General features: G+C 45.1%; 1 protein-coding gene across 4 annotated transcripts in view; it reads right to left on the bottom strand.

Annotated features, from left to right (window-relative positions):
* LOC308332613 (disks large homolog 5-like) overlaps window positions 1–23,955 on the bottom strand; it is a 47,172-nt gene that overhangs the window by 20,595 nt on the left and 2,622 nt on the right. For 3 of the 4 annotated variants that reach the window (XR_013965728.1, XM_080788589.1, XM_080788591.1), the window contains exons 2-17: window positions 20,820–20,888; window positions 19,864–20,032; window positions 18,472–18,621; window positions 15,047–15,230; window positions 14,125–14,381; window positions 11,747–12,059; window positions 10,000–10,230; window positions 7,391–7,575; window positions 6,912–7,037; window positions 4,296–4,428; window positions 3,613–3,740; window positions 3,102–3,162; window positions 2,427–2,541; window positions 2,007–2,110; window positions 1,219–1,311; window positions 9–464 (exon numbers count right to left, since the gene is read on the bottom strand). Coding sequence is in view for 3 of the 4 variants with exons in the window: in XM_080788589.1 (XP_080644715.1) it covers window positions 9–464; window positions 1,219–1,311; window positions 2,007–2,110; window positions 2,427–2,541; window positions 3,102–3,162; window positions 3,613–3,740; window positions 4,296–4,428; window positions 6,912–7,037; window positions 7,391–7,575; window positions 10,000–10,230; window positions 11,747–12,059; window positions 14,125–14,381; window positions 15,047–15,230; window positions 18,472–18,621; window positions 19,864–20,032; window positions 20,820–20,888 (2,774 nt within the window). In the remaining variant the exon portion in view is untranslated. The remainder of the gene's footprint in view (window positions 1–8; window positions 465–1,218; window positions 1,312–2,006; window positions 2,111–2,426; window positions 2,542–3,101; window positions 3,163–3,612; window positions 3,741–4,295; window positions 4,429–6,911; window positions 7,038–7,390; window positions 7,576–9,999; window positions 10,231–11,746; window positions 12,060–14,124; window positions 14,382–15,046; window positions 15,231–18,471; window positions 18,622–19,863; window positions 20,033–20,819; window positions 20,889–23,955) is intronic. The other variant, XM_080788590.1, reaches the window with a different exon arrangement.

The following is a 23,955-nucleotide window of genomic DNA, read 5'->3' as shown; positions in this document are numbered from 1 at the left end:
GGCTATACCTGCTGGGGGGCACAGTCGACGGAGACCACAGCGGGGGGGAGGGTGGCGGGGGGACGCCGGTGGATCTCCGCCCTCCTGTAGAAGAACTCCTGATGGGGTTCCGAGGGGGAGGGGCTGTGCGGGGTGGAGGAGCCCCCCCGGTGCGAGGAGGAGGAGGAGGAGGGGGGGCCACGGGAGCGCAGGGACCCGCTGGAGAACGGCTTGTGGTAGCACGGCGAGCCACCGCCACCGCCGTCCAAAGTGTCGGCCATATTGTCTTTATGGACGCTGCCATCGGCGCTCGGAGAGCCGCCGGGGCTGTAGATGTCGGTCTGCGTGGAGCTGTTGTTGTGCTTGGCGTTCCTGCAGTTCTTGGCGTGGTGGAGCTCGCACGAGTGCAGCCGGCAGCTCAGACTCTTCTCCGAGTCTCTCAGGCTCTCGAATAAACTCTGCCCGGAGCAGCTGTGTGGGAGGAACTGAGAGCACAGGGAAAGGATTGATCCTCGTTACCTTCGACATGAGGCAACACGCAATCGGCTCCCTCTGTGACTCATTCCAGGATGAGACATTCAGCATTAAAGAAAGATAATGTTCCATCCATCTTAATCTAAACCAAAGCAAAACAAATGCTAAGATTGCAATGACTCACAAAATTGACTTTGGCTTTCACCTTGATCCCCATCTGTTGTAGTGTTCATTTACCTTCATAAGGGATATGCTCAGGGACTGATGCAGACTTCATTTACCTTCATAAGGGATATGCTCAGGGACTGATGCAGACTTCATTTACCTTCATAAGGGATATGTTCAGGGACTGATGCAGACTTCATTTACCTTCATAAGGGATATGTTCAGGGACTGATGCAGACTTCATTTACCTTCATAAGGGATATGCTCAGGGACTAATGCAGACTTCATTTACCTTCATAAGGGATATGTTCAGGGACTAATGCAGACTTCATTTACCTTCATAATGGATATGTTCAGGGACTGATGCAGACTTCATTTACCTTCATAAGGGATATGTTCAGGGACTGATGCAGACTTCATTTACCTTCATAAGGGATATGTTCAGGGACTGATGCAGACTTCATTTACCTTCATAAGGGATATGCTCAGGGACTGATGCAGACTTCATTTACCTTCATAAGGGATATGCTCAGGGATTAATGCAGACTTCATTTACCTTCATAAGGGATATGCTCAGGGACTGATGCAGACTTCATTTACCTTCATAAGGGATATGCTCAGGGACTCGCGGCAGTTCCTCAGCAGAGCTTCACATTCGGTCAGGGTCTTGTTGTCAAGTGCAATTCCGTTTATCTGTGAAGTACGGGGGGGGGGGGGGGGGGGTCATGAATAATATGCACGACGATGAGAGAAGCATCTGTACCCTCTGATAAACACTTCTGTTTATCTTTTGTCGTGTACATCGTCAAGAATCTGCACCCTGTTCAACTACAACATCATAGCAAGAAAGAAAGAAAGAAAAAAAATATATATAGATGGCTTCCCTAACAAAGGCAACTTTGCAGAGATAAATGATGTATTACGCAACACTAGAGGGCACTAGAGGTTAATGTTAGTGCAGCTCTAGTCTCCACCAGGAGGCATGGATTAAAAGCGAACCGTGTGAACTTACAGCTAGCAGTCTGTCCCCGACAGTGAGACAGTGAGACAGTGTGAACTTACAGCTAGCAGTCTGTCCCCGACAGTGAGACAGTGTGAACTTACAGCTAGCAGTCTGTCCCCGACAGTGAGACAGTGAGACAGTGTGAACTTACAGCTAGCAGTCTGTCCCCGACAGTGAGACAGTGTGAACTTACAGCTAGCAGTCTGTCCCCGACAGTGAGACAGTGAGACAGTGTGAACTTACAGCTAGCAGTCTGTCCCCGACAGTGAGACAGTGAGACAGTGTAAACTTACAGCTAGCAGTCTGTCCCCGACAGTGAGACAGTGTGAACTTACAGCTAGCAGTCTGTCCCCGACAGTGAGACAGTGAGACAGTGTGAACTTACAGCTAGCAGTCTGTCCCCGACAGTGAGACAGCTGTCCTTGGCAGCTGGACTGCCCTGAGACAGCGCAGCCACAAACACTCCACTCTCCAGCCCGATGCCACAGTCTGGGAAGACAAAAAGAACAACAATTCTGTTCATTCATTATGGGAAGACAACCACAGACATTAACTTCTATTGTCATTGTATCAACCCCCCTTTGAGAACCGAACTGGGGTCCAGTCCAGCGCAGTTATAGTCAACCCATTCCAAGCCATCCACGAGATAAAACAAAAACCTTTCAGACGACTAAAATATGACTAAAAGTAAAATGAAATTTCATTCAAACAAAGACGACGGACTACAAGCAAAAAAATCTAAGATTGCTGTCAAAATTAAAGGCTGTGTCCAGCCAGGAGGAACGCTCTGGGATGACGAGCCTACCTTTGTGACCGACGAGGTTCAACTGGACGGGAGCGACGATCCGCCCGCCCAGGGACTTCCGCCGTCGGACCACCATGTTGATCACTCCCTCTCCACTGAGCACCGCCTTCATCACCTGGTTGGAAGGTTGGTTTAGAGGTCAGTTCATTTCAACAGCAAATAACCACACATTGACACAGTATCAAATTAAACTCTATAGGTTAAGTTATGTGTTTTTTGCTTAAAACTAAAATATATAAAATACATTAAATCACTATATTGTTATAGAGTGTTTGTTCAGTAACAGGGGTCTCCCAGCCTCACCACCTCTTTAATAAAAAGAAAATACATTTTCAGGTATAGGTGATATAATTTCAGAAAGTATAATTTTCCAGTTCCAATTTAGTCTGCTCATTTCTTTGTCTCATCACTTACAATTGCACTTTTAATTTAATCTGGACCCTTACTGGTCCATTTGTACACTCTCAAGAGTTACAGCAACATACTGTAAGGGTCCATTTGGTTCCTAACTATCCATCATTTATCTGGCGACCCCGGCCTGTCTTGTGGCAAAGCAGAGGCACTACTAAATACATAATCCAGTTTCACTGCACCTATTATTTATTTATTGGATGTTTTCAACACACATACAAAAAGAAGAAGAAGAAGAAGTGAACTCTTCTTCAAAATGTTTACCTGTTTTCTATCCTTATTGGTCAGGTCCACGTCGTTTATCTTCAGCAGCCAATCATTCACCCTGTACGTACGGAGAACAAACAAATCATTGGGTTTTTTTGGAGGGAAATGATGCAAAGAGCAGAAGGAACTATGTTGCAGCTATGCACCGTGATGTACAGTGAATTGGTTCTCAATGCCAGGTCCGGGGACCCCCATGGGTACAAATGTATCAATATTAATGTATTTATGTTGTGCTTTGTATGCCTTTATAATAGTTATGTCCATATCAAATAAATAAACATAAACAAACATTATTGATAGGATACAATTTTTTTGACAGGAAATGGGGAGTGGCACGCATGCAAGGGCCGTCGAGGTCGGGACTCGTCGAATACGGCGACACGCTGTCAGGGCCTACAGGTCCCCGGGGGCCACCACGCCAGCGATCCCGGGCCTCCAAATGGGTTCCATTTGGACCCCTGGGTGGTTCCCCGGACCCGGCATTGAGAATCTGTGGTAAAATGTTTACCTTAATCTTCCCTCTGCGATACTTCCTTTGTCCACCTTACTGACAAAAATGCCACAATCTCCTGGTAAATAGGAATCATTTACCCCTTCAGCGATATCAAACCCAAGTGCCTTCAAATCCATGTCCTCCTGAAACGAGACGATACAAGAACAGACCATGGATCTCTGATTATTGCATTAGTGTCTCATCACATTTAAACGTAGTGTTACAGTAAGTGGTATTTTCTTTTGTTGTTCAAAAATTAAAGCTCTATATTGTGAGGCAAACACTATAGAGTGTCACAGGAATCTCCCCGTCTCTTGATCGTTTTAATAAAAAGAAAATACATTTTCAGGTGGGTTGCCAATTTCTGCGTACTTCTTTGTCATCACTTCCAATTTCACTAGTTTATCCAGTATTCTGTGTGAGTTTTCTCTTCCCGATTAGATTAAATTAGGTATCCTGGCCTCAAAGTGCATTTTCTAAAGAGCTGGAGACAGGGAGACCCTATTTTAACACTGTAATGACAAAGGAGCTACGAGAGATGGCGCCAAACACAGACGTAAAATGTATATTACATGACTTTAAGCCAGGATTCTAGTACTTTCAACTTTGTATACTAAAAATGTATGTGTATTTAAGCCTGTATTCCAGTACTTTGTATACTACGTTTGTAGAAAACAATAACGGAGCCGTGTTCGTACTCTGTCTTTCTCGAACTCGACGACCTCCGTCTCCCATTCCATGGAGTCCGTGTCGATGGCGGAGTCGTGTGAGCTGTGGGCCATGAGCTGCCGATACCTCGCTTCACTCTCCAACTGGTCCTCCATCTTCTCCCTGTACGTTGTTCACAACTCTGTTAGGTCTGGACAATACACTGAAAACATTCCAAAACAACTCTGTTAGGTCTGGAGTCTGGACACCACACTGAAAACATCTTCTCTGTTGTTCACAACTCTGTTGGGTCTGGACACCACACTGAAAACATCTTCTCTGTTGTTCACAACTCTGTTGGGTCTGGACACCACACTGAAAACATCTTCTCTGTTGTTCACAACTCTGTTGGGTCTGCACACCACACTGAAAACATCTTCTCTCTGTTGTTCACAACTCTGTTAGGTCTGGACACCACACTGAAAACATCTTCTCTCTGTTGTTCACAACTCTGTTAGGTCTGGACCAGAGCCATCTAAAAGAACAGTTACGATAATGAGGGGGCGGAAACCGAGCGCTCGAGCGCTGTTCATGCAGTCTGAACTGAGACAAGCTGGAGTTGGAAATATATAGTTTTCAACAAGGGCGGCGCAAATTGTAAGCATAATGTGCAACATGACAACTGTTTTAAAGTATTGTACAGTAACTAACAACTAAAGTCTCTGTAATGTTTATGTTGTACTATTACTACAAATTACAAAACAATCTAAAATAAAGAGATTTAAGATCATTAAAGCTGGGCTGTTGCCTGAGTCCAATGCATTTCTGCCTACTTCGGGTCCAGGACTTGTCCCAGTTGGTTGTCCCCATTCTCAATAGAAGTCTATGTAGGAGAGCCGCCATTGGACTGGCCCCATGTAGTGAACACAGTTTGCGTAACTCTGTCTATATCTAAGGCTCTGGTCTGGACAATACACTGTAAACATTTCAAAACAGATACGTATAACAAGGGTTGTCCCGATCCGAAATCAGGGGCTGATGATCACGTCATTTTCAAATGGGAAACGGATTGGGAGAAAACCAACATGATCGGGTCATCCCTAGTATCAATAGTACATCCATATCATGGTATTAAGACTGGATATTGTCTGTGATATTGTACTATTAACTATTGTGATATGTGTTCTATACAAATATAAAAAGTGTTCTATACAAATATAAATATCGGATCGTGAAAAATCGGTATCGGCAGATACTCAAAATCAAATGATCGGATCGGGAGCAAAAAATCCATATTTATAACCAATAACTGATTTAATTTTGTTCATAGACAAATTTAGAATTGTACACATCAATGAATGGACATGTATTTTTTTTATAAACCACTCAATTCAATACTGAACGGGCGTTGTACAGAGATATCGACACGCTCACAGCACGACACAATCTTTGCCATTTATTTTTATAATCGTTCATTAATTGTAAACGAGGCAAAAGTTTGCAATGATCATCATAGCACTGATTTGAAGTCATAATAACGACCGGCCCTACATTCTATAATACTGTATGACATACTGTACGTCTATGATTGGTCTGACTGAGGCCCCTTTGGTTCTAGAACTGGTTCCGTTCTTTATTTAATTTTTGTATGATGGTTTATATCACATACATGCATATTCCAACCTGAATAGTGACACCTCCACTTTGGTTCCCACAAGAAATAATGTTCTGTTCAGTTCTGAACCAACTTTTAATTTAGGCGGGGGGGAAAAAAAGAACAGAACCGGTTCAACCCGAATGGCACTCAGATCCAGTAAGTGATAAACCATTGTCACCACTGGGTGGCACAAAAGTTCCGGTCTGAAGTCTGAAGTCTCCCACACAAATGGAAATGTGAAGATCTAGTGCTGTATATTATGGGGCCGTGTTTTATGAGTGACGGAGCACTTTGGAAATTGTTGCCATGTCTGCTTATTCTGAGCGACTTTGGGCTGGTTTTCCTGTAAAGTCGCTTGTAAATATTGTTTCTTTTGGGCTTGTTTTCATAGACCAGCTGGTTGCTTATTTCAACACTGGATATCACTGGATATCATGTCCAGAGTAGCCTGGCCCAGCCTGTGTAGATTTCTGCTCTAGAGGGGCGGGGGCTGGTGCCAGCACGGATCTGAGTGCCCGCCCCCGCCTTCTCTCCCGGTAGAAAACAGCGGAGAACACTGACATCACCAAATTTGAGGCGACGCCCCATTGCAACTGTTATTGGATAGCTAAATACAAGTCGTCTCCCACTTCTTATGCCAGATCTTCCTATGCGTTTCCCCAGGCTTTTATTTTTGTTGAGCCGAATGCGAACAAAAATAAAAGCCTGGGTACCGAGGTTATGTCCAGAGAGACACCTCTGCTCATATGAGTGACCGTGTCTCTCCAACCCTCTGCATAGGAAAGCCATCGACGATGCTCTCCCCAAAAGTTCAAATATGTTAAAAGAATATGCACTAACAAATAACCCACCAAAAGACGGTGTGTGTGTGTGTGTGTGTGTGTGTGTGTGTCTTTTCTGCATGGCAGAGAGGAGGTGCTGGCGGCTCCAAAAAACAAACGTCTCCTGTGAACGAAAATGGCGTGACAATGAAGAGCTGTGAACCGAACCGGAGGACTGACTGACTCACTTCAGCTCCTTGAGTTCCCGCACAGCGTCGTTCTTCTGCTTCCTCATGTCGTCCAGGTTCCTCAAGGCGTCCGCCAGGTCGCTCACGGCTCGGTCTCGCTCCCGCCGCAGGTTGTCACACAGCGTGCTGATGACGAGAGGGACACACACACACACATGCTCGTGAGACGCCACAGACTGGACTAAACAAACATGTAAATAATCTTACATCGAAATTCTGAAAAATCTTTTGTGGTGCTCAAACTTTTTCATGTCAAGGACCCCTGGAGTTATCTGGATTTGGCCATCGACCCCCATCAGAAAGTATTTTGTTTTAGGGTGTTTTAGCGGTGGTCACCTCACCACCGAAAATCCAAACTATGAATAGGCCTTAAGGGCTGATGAAGGAGATGAAATCATCGGATAACACCCGCGAAAACCACTAGCTCTTTTTTCGTGCCCCACCGACACGCCAAGCCTCTGAACGAGGCCTTATATTACCGTATGCTCTCCCTCTCGGCCACGATCTTGTCCCTCTCCTGGAAGGCCCAGTCCCGTCGGCACTTGGCCACCTCGGCCTCCTGCGACGCCTCCTTCAGCTCCTGGGAGATGGCCTCGTACTGCTTCCTCAGCGTCTCCATCTCCTTGTTGGCGCGCTCCATGTCCAGAGTGGCCGAGTCTTGTTTCTGTAGCACCATAGCGTGGAGGAGAAAGCAGGCAGCGTGTATCATCATGACAGCACATCTTGATGGTGTGGCTAGTCATAGTCTTTAGTCACCAGCATCTCTAAAGATTCTTTTCCAGGGAAACATCAACACATAAAGTGGAGCGCACGCACACACGCACGCACGCACGCACGCACGCACGCACACACACACGCACGCACGCACGCACGCACACACACACGCACGCACGCACGCACGCACGCACGCACGCACGCACGCACGCACGAACGCACGCACAATAATATTGTGCGTGCGTGCATATATTTTTTTAAATATTATTTCAAAAATATATATATATTGTTTCATTACTATTATTTATTTTTTCCAGGGAAACATCATAGCCACATAAAGTGAAGCACACGCACGAACGCACGCACGCACAATAATATTGTGCGTGCGTATATTTTTTGAAATATTTAAAAAAATATATATATTGTTACATTATTATTATAGGTCTCTACAAGCTCAAAAACGGTTGGTCCACGGTGATTAAGCGAGTCGTACTGCAGGCGTGGTGAGTAATGCACAGGCGTAATGCACAGGGCTAAATCAATTCCATTAGGTTTGCCGTTCTAATGCGGGCAGGTTTGATTATCTCAAGCACATTTCGTTTGCCGTCGAGAAACAAGAATCCTCGTATCTCCATATTTAGACTTGTATATTTTTTTCTTTTCGTAAATCAACGCTCTACTTCGTCATAAGAGTCGCAAGAGATAATAGCCAAACTACAGGTTCACATTTTTTCAATTTTTTATATATAATCTTATAACAAAAAAAAGGAACCGTTTAAGAATTAGGACATACAAGCATTCTTCGACCGTTTTTTATTGTGCCTCACTCCCTGTCTCACAGTTAGAACAGGCCAGTTAGCTGCTTAACGTTGTTAATTTCCTAATGCAGGGATACTGTCCAATCGGGCCAGATTGGACAGACCATTACTTCCCCCTGCTGATGGAAACAGATGTCCTCGCTCTAATGCAGTGGTTTTCAACCTTTTTCATATCAAGGTCCATTTCTTATTCTGCATTTGAGCCACGGACCACCATTTGATGAGATTTAGCCTCTCAGATCCAAAACCTATTACATTTTGTTATTGTTCTGTCCACATTTCCATGCTGTATTGATGTGATCCCATAGGAGAGATAACAGGCAAATGTTGATCAAAAATAACAATAAAATTACATTCTCTAGCTTAATGATGTGACTTCTTGTAAATTAAGTAATGCAGATGTTTAACAATAATTTAACTCTTGAGATCGTGAAATGAAACCAAATGGACCCGTAAGGGTTAAAAATCTGTATATTCAACATTGATTACCGGTACATTTATCCTATGAATGTAGAGAATATTCCTGGAGAATGCCACTTCTCAAGCCCCTGGAGGGGATTTAGGCATTCTCATTGACTCTGTGTATCACTTTTTTAATATTCTTGTAAGTGAAAATAAAACAAACAAACAAACAATACTGTACGTGCTGCTGGTGAATATGATGAAACTAAAGGGCTGATGAAAAGCCAGCAGCTGTGATGAGAGGAACCCTCCCATTACCCTGTTTGAGACGGGATGAACGGATTAACTGCTCAGAGGAGGAAATTAATCAATCCCCTGCCTTTGTAGTCAGTAAGTCAGTCAGTCAGTCTGCCTGTCTGCCTGTCTGCGTGCCTGCCTGCCTGCCAGACAGCCTGCCTGCCTGCGTGCCAGACAGCCTGCCTGCCTGCCTCCCTGCCTGCTGGCCTGCCTGCCTGCCTGCCGGCCAGACAGACAGCCTGCCTGCCGGCCAGACAGCCTGCCTGCCTGCCTGCAGGCCTGCCAGCCAGCCAGCCAGCCAGCCATTTTACCGTGACTATTAAGTGTCATACAAATAATTGCGATTAACTATTTGTTGTTGCTGTTGTGTACAACAAGGAACGTTTATTTGCACATTTCAACAAGGCAATTTAAAGTGCTTTACATAAAACATTAAGACAGCAAAATAAACAAGTTAGGAAAGAATGCTGAGTATCCTTTTTTTTGTATATCAATAAATGTCAGCAGCAAACAGAAAGCTTTTTAGCTGTGATTTGAGGCCTACAGTCTCTAGACAAGTGAAAATAGCCCTGAATGAACATAACACATCTGTAACTCTGAGTGTGTTCGAAAACTAAATGGAAACTAAATTAAAACTAAGCTAAGTCATTTACGCGTTGTGAGCTTGTAGATCTGCTATTCAGAAGCTAAAGTGTAAAATCAGTCATTGCGACTGCATCAAGGCCTGCCAAAATACTGTAGATTTAGTCGACAAAATCTCATGACATTTTAGTCGACTAAAACTAGACTAACCCCAACACATTCCAGGTGACTTAAATGTGACTAAAACTAAAAATCTAACAACAGCGAGCGCCAACCTGTCTGGCCTGGTAGTACTCCCGCAGCAGCTGGTCCCTCTGGATGATGGCCTCGGTCCTCTCGGTGCGCGCCACGTCCCTCTCCTCGCGGACCATCTCCAGGTCCTTGGTGGCCTGGCTCAGCTCCTTCTGGGCCTCCGCCTTGTCGCGCACCTCGTGCACGTACTTCTCCAGCAGCTCGTTCTTCTCGCAGATGGCCCGGTCGCGGTCCACCAGCGCAGAGCCCAGCTCCTGTTTGTTTTTTGGGGGTTAATGTTCAACCAGATTAAAACAACCCGTTAAGAACTGAGAAAAATAAATAAATCCTAACAAAAACATGGGTTTCTATGTCAGTGCTACAGGCTATACAGGCTGTAAATAAGCTAACAGAAGGCCTACGGTTGTGCCGTTTGTGAAGCAAGCTAGTAAATATCTGAAAGCCCTTACTTGTACTGTGAATATAACCTAAGAGAGACCCTACGGCTGTGCCGTTTGTGAAACATATCTTTTTGTACTTTTTGTGGTAAAAGCACTCAGCTTTCTACCGTACTTTCCTTTCCTGCCTTGATATCCTTACTCCCCCCCCCCCCCCCTCTCTCTCTCTTCTTCCCTTTTTTGTTTTCTTGGAAAAATAACATGATAGGAACTATGCACAAAACTAGTTCCAACCACTTTTTTTATTTACTTTAAACTGTGATGTGACTCCGTGTGTGTGTGTGATGTAACTGTCGTCTTATAGCTTTTAACCATTATTTTAAACGTTTAACTGTTGAGAAATAGCAGATCTACAAGCTCATACGAGCTTGTAGATCTGCCATTTCAGAAAAATCTTGAAAATGTGTGCAAATATTTGAATATATATTCTTTCACAGCAAACATTTTTAACTCAAATCTTTGCTTGTGGGGGTCCTTAATATTTTGAGATGTAGGTCGGGGGCCCAAGGCAACTACATATTATTTTGGGGGGGGTCCTTGACATGAAATAGCTTGAGAAGCACTGACAATAGAAACATGAGGTTTATCAGGACATTTTTTACAGAATCAGTTCTCAGGTCTAAATGGGTTCAACTTAAAGGACCACTTCACCACTTTTCAACCTATCTTCATATAATAGGTCCTCACTAATAATCATGATAAAATGGCACGATTTTTTCCTACTCAGTCTGTGTCTCATAGGAGGGCTGTGGGCAGTTTAGAAACCGACAGTTTTCTGAAAAACCTTATGTTTCTGTAATCAGTTGTGCTCAATATTTCATGTCAAGGACCCCAAAGATTATATGTAATATGCCTCCACCCCCCCATCTGAAAATATGTTGTTCCAGGGACCTCCCCAGAAGGAAAGATTTGAGTTAAAATGTTCACTCACTGTCTGTAATAATATATATTCAAAGATTTGAGGCACATTTTCACGATTTTTCAAAAATAGCAGACCTACGAGTTCATATGACCTTGTAGATCTGCTATTTTTTTCAATAGCTAAAGTATAACATAATGCTTTAAAAAAACACCAAAAGGGGTTATATTAACCCATTCTGAACGGGAACTCGTTTTGGTGTTAGCATCATGTTATGCTTTAGCTATTGAAAAATAGCAGATCTACAAGCTCATAGAGCTTGTAGGTCTGCTATTTTTGAAAAATCGAAGAACGACTGACATTTTTTTAGAATCTGATCTCAGGTCAGAATGGGTTCATCAGACCAGCGTGTGTCCAGTGGAAACCTTGTATATGAATCTGATCTCAGGTCAGAATGGGTTAAAGTAGACCGACCTGCCGCAGAGCCTCCAGCTCCTCGCTGGCCACGCGCCTCTCCGACGAGGTGTTCTTCAGCCGGGCCTCGGCCGCCTCCAGGCCCGTCTGCAGCTTGTCCACCTCCTTGATGACCTGGTCGCGCTCGCTCATGATGAGCCGGTACTCGTTGAACACCGAGTCGCGCTCCTCCTTGTACTTGTCGCAGTCCTTGGCCGCCTTGAGCTGCTGCGTCTTGAGGCGCGTGGCCTCCGACTGCAGCCGCTCCGTCTCGCGCTGCAGCTCCGCGTTCTGCGCCGCCGCCTTGGACAGCTCCAGCTGCGTGGAGTCCATCCTGAGCCACGGACGGACGGACGGATGGACGGACGGGGAGAGAGTGTTAGCTGAAATCCACGTTAAGAGGGCACTTTTTTTTGGACAAAAAACTAAATAGCGAATATAGCTGATCTACAAGCTCACAGCGCGTCATGCTGCGACGAGTTGAGAGCTTGTAGATCAGCTATTTTCTGGCGCAACTCAGCACTCTTTAGCTAGTGGAGATGTGGCGTAACCTGGTGGTAACATTCAGCGCAAATATATGTTCAGCGCAAAATACTGTTCACGTTACACCATAGTAAAATGCTGCATTCGTGGTCTGGAAAGGGCAGTTGTTTTACAGACGAGTAAAAGGGCAGGGGCTGAAGCCCCCTTTGATTTCTAATGTGTGCAGATCCCTGATCCTGAAGGCCTATTCATAGTCTGGATTTTCGGTGGTGAGGTGACCACCGCTCCGGTGGTGAGCTGACCACCGGAGCTGAAATAACGTTGAGCGGTGGTGAGTAAAAACAGAGAGAAGGGCTGGAGCGGTGGCGGTGGTTTGCTCTTCACCGCGGCTCGTGACGTCATGTTGTAGTTCGGTGGTCACCTCACCACCGAAAATCCAGACTATGTATGAGCCTTAAGTGACGGATGACACAGTGGTTGGACAAAAGAGTAAAAATATCTGCAATGTAGAAATACTAGGTAGGCCTAAAGGTTCGGAATTCAAAATTCACTCAAGTTAAAAGTATTGGCATCAAAATGTACTTGAAGCACCAAAAGGTAAAAGTACTCATTGCGCAGAACGTCCCATTTCAAGTTTTCAAAATGTATACCGTAATAATATTTTGAAAATAGCAGATCTACAAGATCGGCTATTTTCAAATGTCTGAAATGTATATAGGGCTGAAGTGGTTGCGTGTTTTTTTTAAAACATCTACAAGTGTAGAAGTAAAAGTATTGGAAATTGGACAAATACCTCAAAAGGTTACTTACGTACAGTACTTAAGTAAATGTACTTAGTTACTTTCCACCAGTATGTTGTAAGAGCCAAATGGGTGAAAATTGTCTAATGATTTACTGTATGTGACCATGGGGTGGCACTGTGGTGTACAAAAGCATTGATTTCACTGGCATGGGTGGGAGGTCTAACCCGGAAAGGCAATTTGGCGTGTTACTGCAGTCTGTTTAATGCCGTTAAAAATGTATAATTAACACACTACTACTTGATCATACTACAGTGTCACACAATAGCATGAAAAGTAGCAGATCCACTAGCTCAAAACACGGTGCGAGGTTTTCTGAAAAACCTATGTTTCTATGTCAGTGGTGCTCAACCTTTTATAATGCTTAAAACACCAAAAAGGGGTTCCCGACTTCCCGTCCTAAATGGGTTGATTATGTGGGAAAAAGTCCCTATGATGAGCATTGAGCAAATTAACCTGAACCTGACCCAGCTGGAGGACACTGCAGCTCAACACTCCATAAGAACGTCTGGGTTTCCGAGGCTACACTCCATCTGACGGCAGCTCCTCCAACAAGGAGTGTACACTCTTGATGAGGACAGAGGTGATCCACAGACCAGGAAACGTCAAAGGAGACATGAAGCCAGTACCACGCGTGCGTGCGTGCGTGCACAAAACATCAAGAAAGCGCCTAGTCAAGGCGTCTCTTGCAGGTTTTTTAACAGCTGGTGGATGGAAATGACGGTCGCTCTGGTCTAGGCGTTTCTTGACGCTTAAAGGACCACTTTTCAACCTATCTTCATATAATAGGTCCTCACTAATAATAATGAAAAAAATGGCACGATTTTTTTCTACTCAGTGTGTCTCATAGGACGGCTGTGGGCAGTTTAGAAACAGTCTTCCAGATTTCTTTTTTTAAAATACTATGAGACACAGACCGAGTAGAAAACAATTGCACTATTTTTTCATGATTATTATTGAGGACCTATTATATGAAGATAGGTTGAAAAGTGGTGAAGTGGTCCTTTAAGTGTGCTTACAACACCCTGTGTGTGTGTGTGTGTGTGTGTGTGTGTGTGTGTGTGTGTGCGTGTGTGTGTGTGTGTGTGTGTGTGTGTGGGTGTGTGCGTGCCTCACCTCCTGACAGAAGAGGAGTACTGCTGCTGGAGGTGCATGGCGGCGTCTCTCTGCTGCAGCAGCATGTCCATCTGCGCCTGCAGCCGACGGCTCTCCTCGTCGGCGTGCTCGGCGCGGCTCAGCTCCGCGTTGTGCGCCGCCGTCTTCTCGCCGTAGCGCTTCCTCAGCGCCTCGTAGTCCCTCTTCAGCGCCTCCAGCTTGTCCACGGCCGCGTCGTACAGGCCGCTGAGCGCGTCCGACGAGCCCTCGCGCATCACCTGCAGCACACACACACACACACACACACACACACACACACACACACACACACACACACACACACACACACGCCACGCCGTCAGGGGTGTGACGGTTAAATCCGACTAAGACTAATAAAGCATTTTTTTTTACCCTTATCTATAATTTATACATTATGGACTTACAGTATATGGTTCTTCATCTCAACTGCTCAATTATCCTTATTATATTACTAAGTACGACTTGTGCGTTGCATTTAGCAATTTTAAGAAGACATTTTTTAAAAGGTCCAGTGCATTCCGTCAACTTCCGGTCCAGGGCTTTGTCACAAATAGGCTCCCCATAGCCACCATTGCACTGGCCCCATGAGGTGAGCGGAGTTGTCGCAACTCTCTCATCCTAGAAGACCCTGGGGTTAGGGACAGGGACAGTACTGGGGCGAGTCGGAAACCAAGGCTCCATCAGAATAATGTGTTTCTATATCAGTGGTGCTCAACCTTTTTTGGCCACGGACCCCCATCTGAAAATATGTAGTTCCAGGGACCTCACCAGAAGCAAAGATTCGAGTTAAAAACGTTCGCTAGCCTCTGAAAGAATACACATTCAAAGATTTGCGCCTCAGTATAACGTAACGCTTAAGACACCAAACGTGTTTCCCCGTCCTGAATGGGCTAGTTTAGCTCACCTGCTGCTGCAGCATCCTCATGTCGGCCACCTCTCTCTGGTCGTCGTCGTGCAGTCTCCTCAGCTCGTCGCAGGCCTGCTGGGCGTGGCTGTGCTCCCTCGCCAGCTGCATGTTGTCCTGCCTAACGGCCTCCAGCTCCTCCTTCAGCCCCGCATGCTCGCTTGCCTGGCGACTGTGGAGGGTGCTGGGTGGGTGGGGCGGGGGGGGGGGGCAGAGACAGTGGCTGTTAAAAAAAAATATCACCTGTGTGGGACTTTAAAAATTGCTGCTTTTAACCGAGGTAAATGGAGGGTGGTTGTAAAGACCCCATAGCTGGTGGTGATGGAGGCGTTGCATAGCAACAGGACCAATGTTGAAAGTTAATTTGAGGCTCGCCCGCTTCATATATGGAGGTTACGGGGGGTACGAATATATACGTAACTATATATATATATATATATATATATATATATATAGATTTGGTCCCGCAACAGGCGATTTTAATGGCCGTTATGAAGATGTTTTGGCCATTATCTCTGGAACGGAAGGTCCAATCTGCTGGCGGTCCCGCGGGCCGGACTTTGCACACCACTGGGTTAGAGGAACAGAAGGTATGCCTGACTGTAGTGTTTAACCACCTGGATTGAAAGCCAGGAATCATTTACAGCTCAGTGAGCGAACGGGGGAATCCCCCATGCCTGGACAATGGAGACGCAGACAAGTTCAGCTGGTTGTAAGCTATACAGTATATGTGTTGTTGTTGTTGTTGTTGTTTGGGTGGGGGGGGGGGGGGGGGGAGGGGTGTTACTAACCCATTCTGACCTGAGATCAGATTCATACGAGGTTTCCACTGGACACACACTGGTCTGATGAACCCATTCTGACCTGAGATCAGATTCTAAAAATGTCAGTCGTTCTTCGATTTTTCAAAAATAGCAGACCTACAAGCTCGTAGCGCGCCACTCGGTGGCGCGCTATGAGCTTGTAGATCTGCTATTTTTCAATAGCTAAAGCATAACGTGATGCTGACACCAAAACGGGTTCCCGGCCAGAATGGGCTAAAGAGAGAGCTACCCATCTAATCTCGTTTGGAGACAAATGCCTGGCTTACTCCAACGGTTCTCAAAGTGGGGTCCGGAGTCCGGACGGAGGCCCCCAGGGGTTCGTTCCAGGGGTCCTAGGGAACAGTTTAAAAACGTAAACCCATTCTAATGTTTTGAGGGGCGCCGGCCCCCGACTATGCCCAGATTTGTGTGTTTGTGTGAGTACCGCATAGCAATGAGTTTATTGGCTGAGCACCCCAGAGCAATGATTTGATTGGCTGAGCATTTGAGGATAAAAAGTGAGGACAGTAAAGTACAGTGATAATAATATATATATACGATTTATATAGCGCTTTTCTGGGTACCCAAAGTCGCTTTACAGAAAGAGTACAGGCATATTTATTAGAAAACTATATTTAAAAGGTTAAAAACAAGATATCAAAATCAAAAGAGGGACAAACAAGAAGGGTGTGTGTGTGTGTGGGGGGGGGGTTATGTAGGGAAAGCCAGTTTGAAAAGGTGGGTTTTGAGTGTGCTTTTGAACATTTCGAGGGTGGGGGCAGCTCTGATGTGAGTTGGGAGTGAGTTCCAGAGAGAAGGGGCAGCCACTGCAAAGGCCCGGTCTCCCCATGTCCGTTTGTTAGATTTGTGGGGTTCCAGTTGGTTGGCAGTGCGGGAGGGGACATGGCGGTTGATGAGTTCAGAGAGGTAGAGGGGGGCCTGGTTGTTGAGGGTTTTGTAGGTGATGGTGAGTATTTTAAATTCAATTCTGGACTTGACTGGGAGCCAGTGGAGTTCACGGACGATGATGTACAGTATGATGATAAGAGCTTCCCTCTTATATTATGGGGGGTACTATAAATATATATTATGGGGGTAATATAAATATATATCTTATATTATGGGGGTACCTGCATGGCACAACATCTTTTCAGATGTGGCATCGCGACCAAATACATAATTGAGAAACCACTGCGAAATAATTGGCCGATTACCGGTAATAGATTATGAAAATAATTGTTATCTGAGGCTCTAATCTCAGGCTAAACCGTTCTTCAGTGGCACCGTTAGTAAAACAAATGTGATGTCAATACGGCTTAACTGATAACTTCCTGTATAACTGTAAATCCAGTATAGAGGTGGATTACTTATTATTATTCTGACTGGTTTCCTGCAGACTAACAGGCTTGTCGTGATTCACGGTACATTACATAAAGGACTTCCGCTCACCACAAATTATGGCTGCAAGATCTGCCATTTTAACAATTTATGCACGACACCGTTGGGCGACGAAGTACAAAACAGGGCTTAAGAGGTTAATTCAATGATGTGTGGATATATTATATATATATTATATATTATTCAATTAACAATAAAAAATGGGAGGCAAAGTAGTAGTAAATGAATAAAGGCTTGCGTTGATGCACACAATCAGAGGGAAAGGCTTAACCACGGCAATAATCCCTCCTCAGTCTGTTTGCATCGAGGCCAGGCCAGCTGTTAGCTGTTCTCACACATGTTCACGTCAACGACCTCAACTTTAACCCCATTTTAGGACCCCCAAAATTGTATGTTAAAAGCCCATTTTACACCAAAAATGATATGTTCAAGTCTTGAACCCCAGTGTATACTTCAGCTATTCCAAGTCGGACGGTTCTTGAGATGCATGCACAACAAATGACACACACGCACACACGCACACACACATGCAGTGTCATGAGGGGAAGGCAGCAAACGCAGCAGGTTTAAAAGACCCCGCAGGCATGATGATTTGTGCGAACAAACATGCAACCCAAACAAATGCTGCATCAGCCGCTGAAACATTGATGAGGTTCGGCAGCCGCCTTTCCTTGTGCCCAGTGTCACCGTGCCCGCATATTAAAACCCATGAAGTCGCCTGTAAATACTGGTGGATGCGGGTTGCGGTCATTGGGGGTGGGGGGGGGTTGATTCTAAAGTGTAGTTCTAAAGTCATTTTATGCTTGGTTGCATGCTGAAAATAGAGCACCGAAGACTGACGTCGATATGGGTAGAGGCCGCCAAGTCCACAGGTTTCATGTACTTTTAGGTTGCATTATAATCCCCATAGGGGCATTTTAGATCGCCTCATATAAGAACTGTGTTTGATCAAATAAACAGATCAATATGAAGAATCAACTGACGCTAATGAAAACGCTAATGTTACTACTGCTGAATTAGTTAAAATTTCGCTAGAAACAAACCTCCCCGACAATATCGCAGAGTCAGACAGAATCTTTGGACCACAATTCTTGCATGAGACGTTTTTAAGATGATCCCCACGTTATTCTCCATAGAGAAAAAAAACTTCCGTGAAGGACTTTGGCGCTCTATAGCCGATCTACAAAACAAGCTGTCAAAATCAACACAGTTGGTTGGACTCACTGGTAGAAGTCGGCCTTCTTGACGGCGTCCTCGCACCTCTTCAGCGTGGCGTTGTGCTGGCTCTGCAGACACTGCAGGTCCGCCATGGCCTTCATACACTGCAGCTTCAGACGCTCGTAGTCGTGGCCCGGAGTCGCCTTGGAGTGAGGTCTAGGGGTGGGTGTGGGGCCATACGGACAAAATATAATATCACCAATACGTTTTCAAGCAGTATCATGATACACGATATCTTTTCACGAATTTATTTATGGTTCATTTTCAAGTTACTTCATTAGTACAGCACAACCACCTACAAGGTAAAAAAAATAACTAAAAAGAAAAATGAGTAACAGACCATTTAGACCAAAATACTTTCATTAATTCTGGCTAACGAAACAGTCATTCTACAGAAGTATAAATTAAGGTATTTAACTGCAAACAAATCACAGAATATGCATTCACAATATATATACGACATCTCTGAAAAGGCAAGTCTTGGAGACATTGTATCGTATATAATTATTTATTTTAGCTAGTTTAGTGTTTGAAAAGTCTTATATATATATATATATATATATATATATATATATATATATATATATATATATATATAGTTTTGTATGTGTTGTCTTCTGAAGAGGTAGTCTTGGGGTAAGTGAGATAAAAGCGTAGCAGGTTCGAACACTGTGTGTTACTGTAAGTGGTGTGTCATTAAAGTTGCATGCTGTGTTACGGAGTCGACCATTACTTGCAGAGCACTTTCACGTTGCGTGAAGTACGCACTCCAGCTGCTTTGAGTTATGATCGCGTGCAAAAAGCCAGTGGTGGACAGTGGGAAAAGTAAAAAAAAAAAAATCTTTATTTTTTTTATTTTTTAAGTAAGAGTATACGCTGCAGTGTAGAAATACTCTGTTCCAAGTAGTAACAAGTAATAGTAGTACAGGTAATAGTTCGGAATTCTAAGGGCACGTTCGGAAAGTGCACTGTGCAATGCAAACTAATAGGTACTAAGAGTGCGCTCACGCTATTTCCGAACGCGCCCTCAATGTACTCGAGTACAAAAGTATTGATATCAACAAACAAAAAGATCATCATAGTTCTAGTCGACCATTATTTATTCAGCATTTGAGCCATGGACTACCGTCTGATGAGATTTAGCCTCTCAGACCTAAAACTTGGAATATTTGACTAAAATTCCATGTTACATAACAATTCTTCTTCTACATTCTCTAATTGTGTAGACATCTTGAGAAATTAAGTAATGCATGAAATAAAACCAAATGGGTATGGGTCCATTTGGTTTTATTTCATACATTACTTAAACTCTCAAGAGTTAAAGATCTATAAGGGTCCATTTGGTTACCAACTCCACCATCTACAATGGGGACCACCGGTGGTCCCCCGGACACTGACCTGCAGTCGTCGAAGGTGGTGCCGGGCGAGGAGAGGGCCAGCCTCTTGCGCAGCTCGTCCCTCTCGCGGGTCACCTGCCGCAGGTTGAACAGCAGCGTGTCCATCTTCTCGCTCACCTGGTGGGGGGCGGAGCCGGGGGGCGGGGACGAGGCTTGACCACCGGAGGTACCTGCGGGTGTCGGCATGTCACCGATGGTATGGCGAAGGGGGGGGTGGGGGTGGGTGGGGGGGTGGGGCTACTCAGAAAGGTTCGACGCCAATGGTGCGTTCAGACGGGCAGATGAAACGATGCAAAAACGCATCATACAGCATCATCTTGCGGCGGCTTCACGCGTCACAGCTGCGTCGCAGCTTCACGTCGCTGGCTTCCATTGACAATGAATGGTAGACTGCAGCATCGTTTCATCTGCCACGTGTGAACGCAACATAGGCCTATACGCCTGAAATAGATCTACTTTAGAAGACCCGAGACCGACTCCAACTGATATGGCCCTTCTAATGCATGCGTTTTCAATTACTTTTTTTTCATTTATTACATTGTATTTTTTTCAAAAGAAAATACAAAAAGGAAAATAAAATAAAAGAGATTACCAGGACCAGAACCAAACCAAGGACTGAGATTCCTGTTCACTTTTGCAGTGGCCTGCACCAGAGAAGGACAGGTGTGTGTGTGTGTGTGTGTGTGTGTGTGTGTGTGTGTGTGTGTGTGTGTGTGTGCGTGCGTGCGAGAGGGGGGTGGGTTTCTAAATCCTTTTCACATCTGTGTAATCACTTGCACGTGCTCAAGAGGCTAAACCTGGAGTCACAGTGGAGCATAAATATGATCACTGGCATGCAACCATACCCGTTTAGTTTAAACAGCAATAGCACAACACACACGTCTTTGATCGCCCCGATAATGTAATCCATACCTTCTTCCACAACGCATACGTAAACCACGAACACTAGGGACTCACCTAAGCTGCTGAGAGAGCTGCTACTTTCAGAGTCCGACGGCATCGTGGACAAGACACTGTAGGTGGACCCTGGAAGGAGAGGGGGACAACAACAAAAAAACAAACTTCGAAGTCAGTCCGAGCAGTGCAGCGTGCTAAAGCCCAGCGAGTCCTGGCTATATGGCATCATCATAGACGGAGATGAGTATCTTTCCAGCATTGTGTTGGACATCAAGGGCTCGGCGTCTCGGGTTACATTTCAGGGGGGATTTATTCAAAGGAGAACCCGGGTCGGGATAGGAATAATAAGTTGGGGACTTTCCCCCGACTCAGATGACAGCCCTGTGGGCCTGACGGCACGGCAGAGTGTGGCTAATCATCAGTAGGGACTCCAGCCCTGTGCCCCCGCAGAGGCCTCTAACATCTCATCTAACACAGCGCTTCTCAAACCCAAACATGGCAAGGATCCCCAATCAATAGTAAATACACATCTTGTTGTGTTAAAAATGTCTCAAAAGGATTCCCAGTTTATTGAATTATTCTCTTTTAAGATTCTTTTGAACATGGCAGATCTGCAAGCTCACAGATCGACGCATGGCCAAGTGTGCAACACATTGTGATCTCGTGGGTTGGCTGTTTTGTAATAGGCGATGTTCATATAGGTGTTAACACCCCAATCGCCCAGGACGAAGTTCACCGTCCTTTCAATTAGTAACACCCAGCGCCCAGGACGAAGTTTTATCCAAAAGACGAAGATTATTGATATCACAACCGATCGCAGCGCTCCACACCGCGTTCCCGTCGCTAGTCGCGATAGATTTAATCATACCTCCCGTTGTTGTCGATCGGCTCTAGCGTGTTTTGGCTACATTTAGCTGATACATACACACCCGGGATAACATCCGGTCCGTCGGTAAAAGTGCTCCGCTGCTATAAATCGCTGGGCGCTATGATTTAATGGAGTGTTAAAGAGATTAGACAGATTTATTTTAATGCTATATTTTGTTAACTCATTTTGCTGGGGACCCCTGAACCCATGTACCCCTCCCCCCCCCCCCCCCCCCCCCCCCCCCCCCCCCCCCCCACACACACACACACACACACGCGAGGGTCCCCAGATCCCACTTTGAGATGCACAGCTCTCACAAAGACCACACAGTTCATCTCCTCTGAAAGCACTCTGCTTTGGCAGCCTAATTCATAAATTATGGCAATGACACCATGATATGAACGGTGCAAGAATATGATATAAGCAGGTAGCATCTTTTTACTTTCAGCCCAAGCTGGGACTGCAGATTAAAAAAAAGAGCCAAAACCGTGGCATTGAATTCATATTAATTTGTGAGCATTGTCCCTTCCCAATAAAACAAAACAAAATACTCACTGACATGGGCCTATTGAATCTCGGAAGTGAATTCTATTCTCCCCGCATCCAAATTATTTACTCCCTTTCATAAAAAATGTAAACAGTGCCGTCTAGGAAAAAGTCCCGAGCAAAGCACCTTCACACGTTGTTCAGAGGTATCCTAGAAGACTGTGAGACGGAGTCTGTCCTTGTCATTATAAAAGCCACAGACATTTTGCAAAACCCTCGACCGAAAAAGAAGAAGAAAAAAACAAAACAGCCGGCGTGTGCACATTCATTACGAGGTAGCTCCCTCGTGAACAGCTGATAGTTCAGTGAAATCAGCAACTTCTGCCTCGGATATATAAGGTCTGAGCAGTCAACGACGAGCTAGAGGTAGGGGGGGCGGGGGGGGCGTGAAAAACGATTCTATTTACCCACATCTCCCCGCCGGCACCCTAAATCAATCCTTGGCTGGCTGTGTTCCCATACTCGCTAAAAAGCAAGACTGTGGGTTTGATTAAAAACTGGGGAGGGAGGGAGGGAGGGAGGGAGGGAGGGAGGGAGGGAGGGAGGGAGGGAGGAAGGGAGGGAGCCCCAGCTAACATGGCTCTGCTCAACCCTCCTTTTTCCCAGCACAAAACTGAATGATAGAGAGAGGAGAGAGGGAGATAGAGAGAGATAGAGAGAGGAGATAGAGGGAGATAGAGAGAGGGAGATAGAGAGAGGAGAGAGGGAGATAGAGAGAGATAGAGATAGAGAGAGGGAGAGGGAGATAGAGAGAGGAGAGAGGGAGATAGAGAGGATAGAGAGATAGAGAGGGAGATAGAGATAAAAAAGAGTGATGTGCCTCAGGAACCAAGGCATCCCATGGATCAAGCTCTTTTGTTCTCACTGTAGCTTAAGTTTCCCATGAGTCTGTTTGAGCAGAGAGAGAGAGAGAGAGAGAGAGAGAGAGAGGGAGTTGTCACTGTGTGTGGAACCGTTCTTTGCACACTTCTCAGATCCATGGAGCGCCGCGGCCCGCGTGGACCCCGGCCTCCTCCTCACTATACGGTGCCGTCTATCCTCACAGGCCCGTCACAGTTATTATTATTATTATTCCATAACGTTGCTGTGTCGGGGGGCAGAAACCTCTCATCTGAGTCATCTCCATATTTTAACTTTTTTGACGTTTTTTTGTTAACATTAAATTAACGCTCTTAGTGTTGTTTTTGGCAGCTGTTAGCTTGTAGATTGTCTATTTTCAGCATGCAACTAATTGTAAAATTACTTATACTGGATCTCTTGTCCACTAGTCCCTTCCTAACATTTTAGTCTAGTTTTGTTTGTTGGGAAAATTGTCAATATATCTAGTCTTAGTTTTAGTCATCATCAGTGTTTATCCAGTCAACATTTTTCGCCTTTGTTTAGTCGACAAAATCAACACCGACGTGAGGTTTCCAGTTCCAGTTCCACCCCGACAAAGACGACAATCGTCCGATCGCAGTTATTTTTTTGCATAATCATCATAATCATCGTCGCCATGTCGAGAAATGTGCTAACACATGCTATGCATCCATATGTCTATAATGCATTATAGACATAATAAGGGCAAGGCATTGTAACCTGCTCATAACAGTGGATAATTAATTACTAATTAGTTATCAAAACTAATTAATAATCATAAGCCTCTACCACCCGCCGCCACTGCCTGGAGTGTGGAGCCAGAGCCAGCAGAATACACAAAGTAAAGCGGAGAAGAGCCGTTATCCGGCCACATGACCCGGAAGTGATAATCGGCCATTTTCAAGCCAGGGTCTCAGGGCCGTG

The sequence above is a fragment of the Protomyctophum bolini genome, assembly GCF_963924005.1.
Source record: "Protomyctophum bolini genome assembly, chromosome: 18".
In the NCBI taxonomy this organism is placed as follows: domain Eukaryota; kingdom Metazoa; phylum Chordata; class Actinopteri; order Myctophiformes; family Myctophidae; genus Protomyctophum; species Protomyctophum bolini.
The sequence above is the reverse complement of the archived record's forward strand: the minus strand, read 5'-3'. Positions and strand labels throughout refer to the sequence as shown.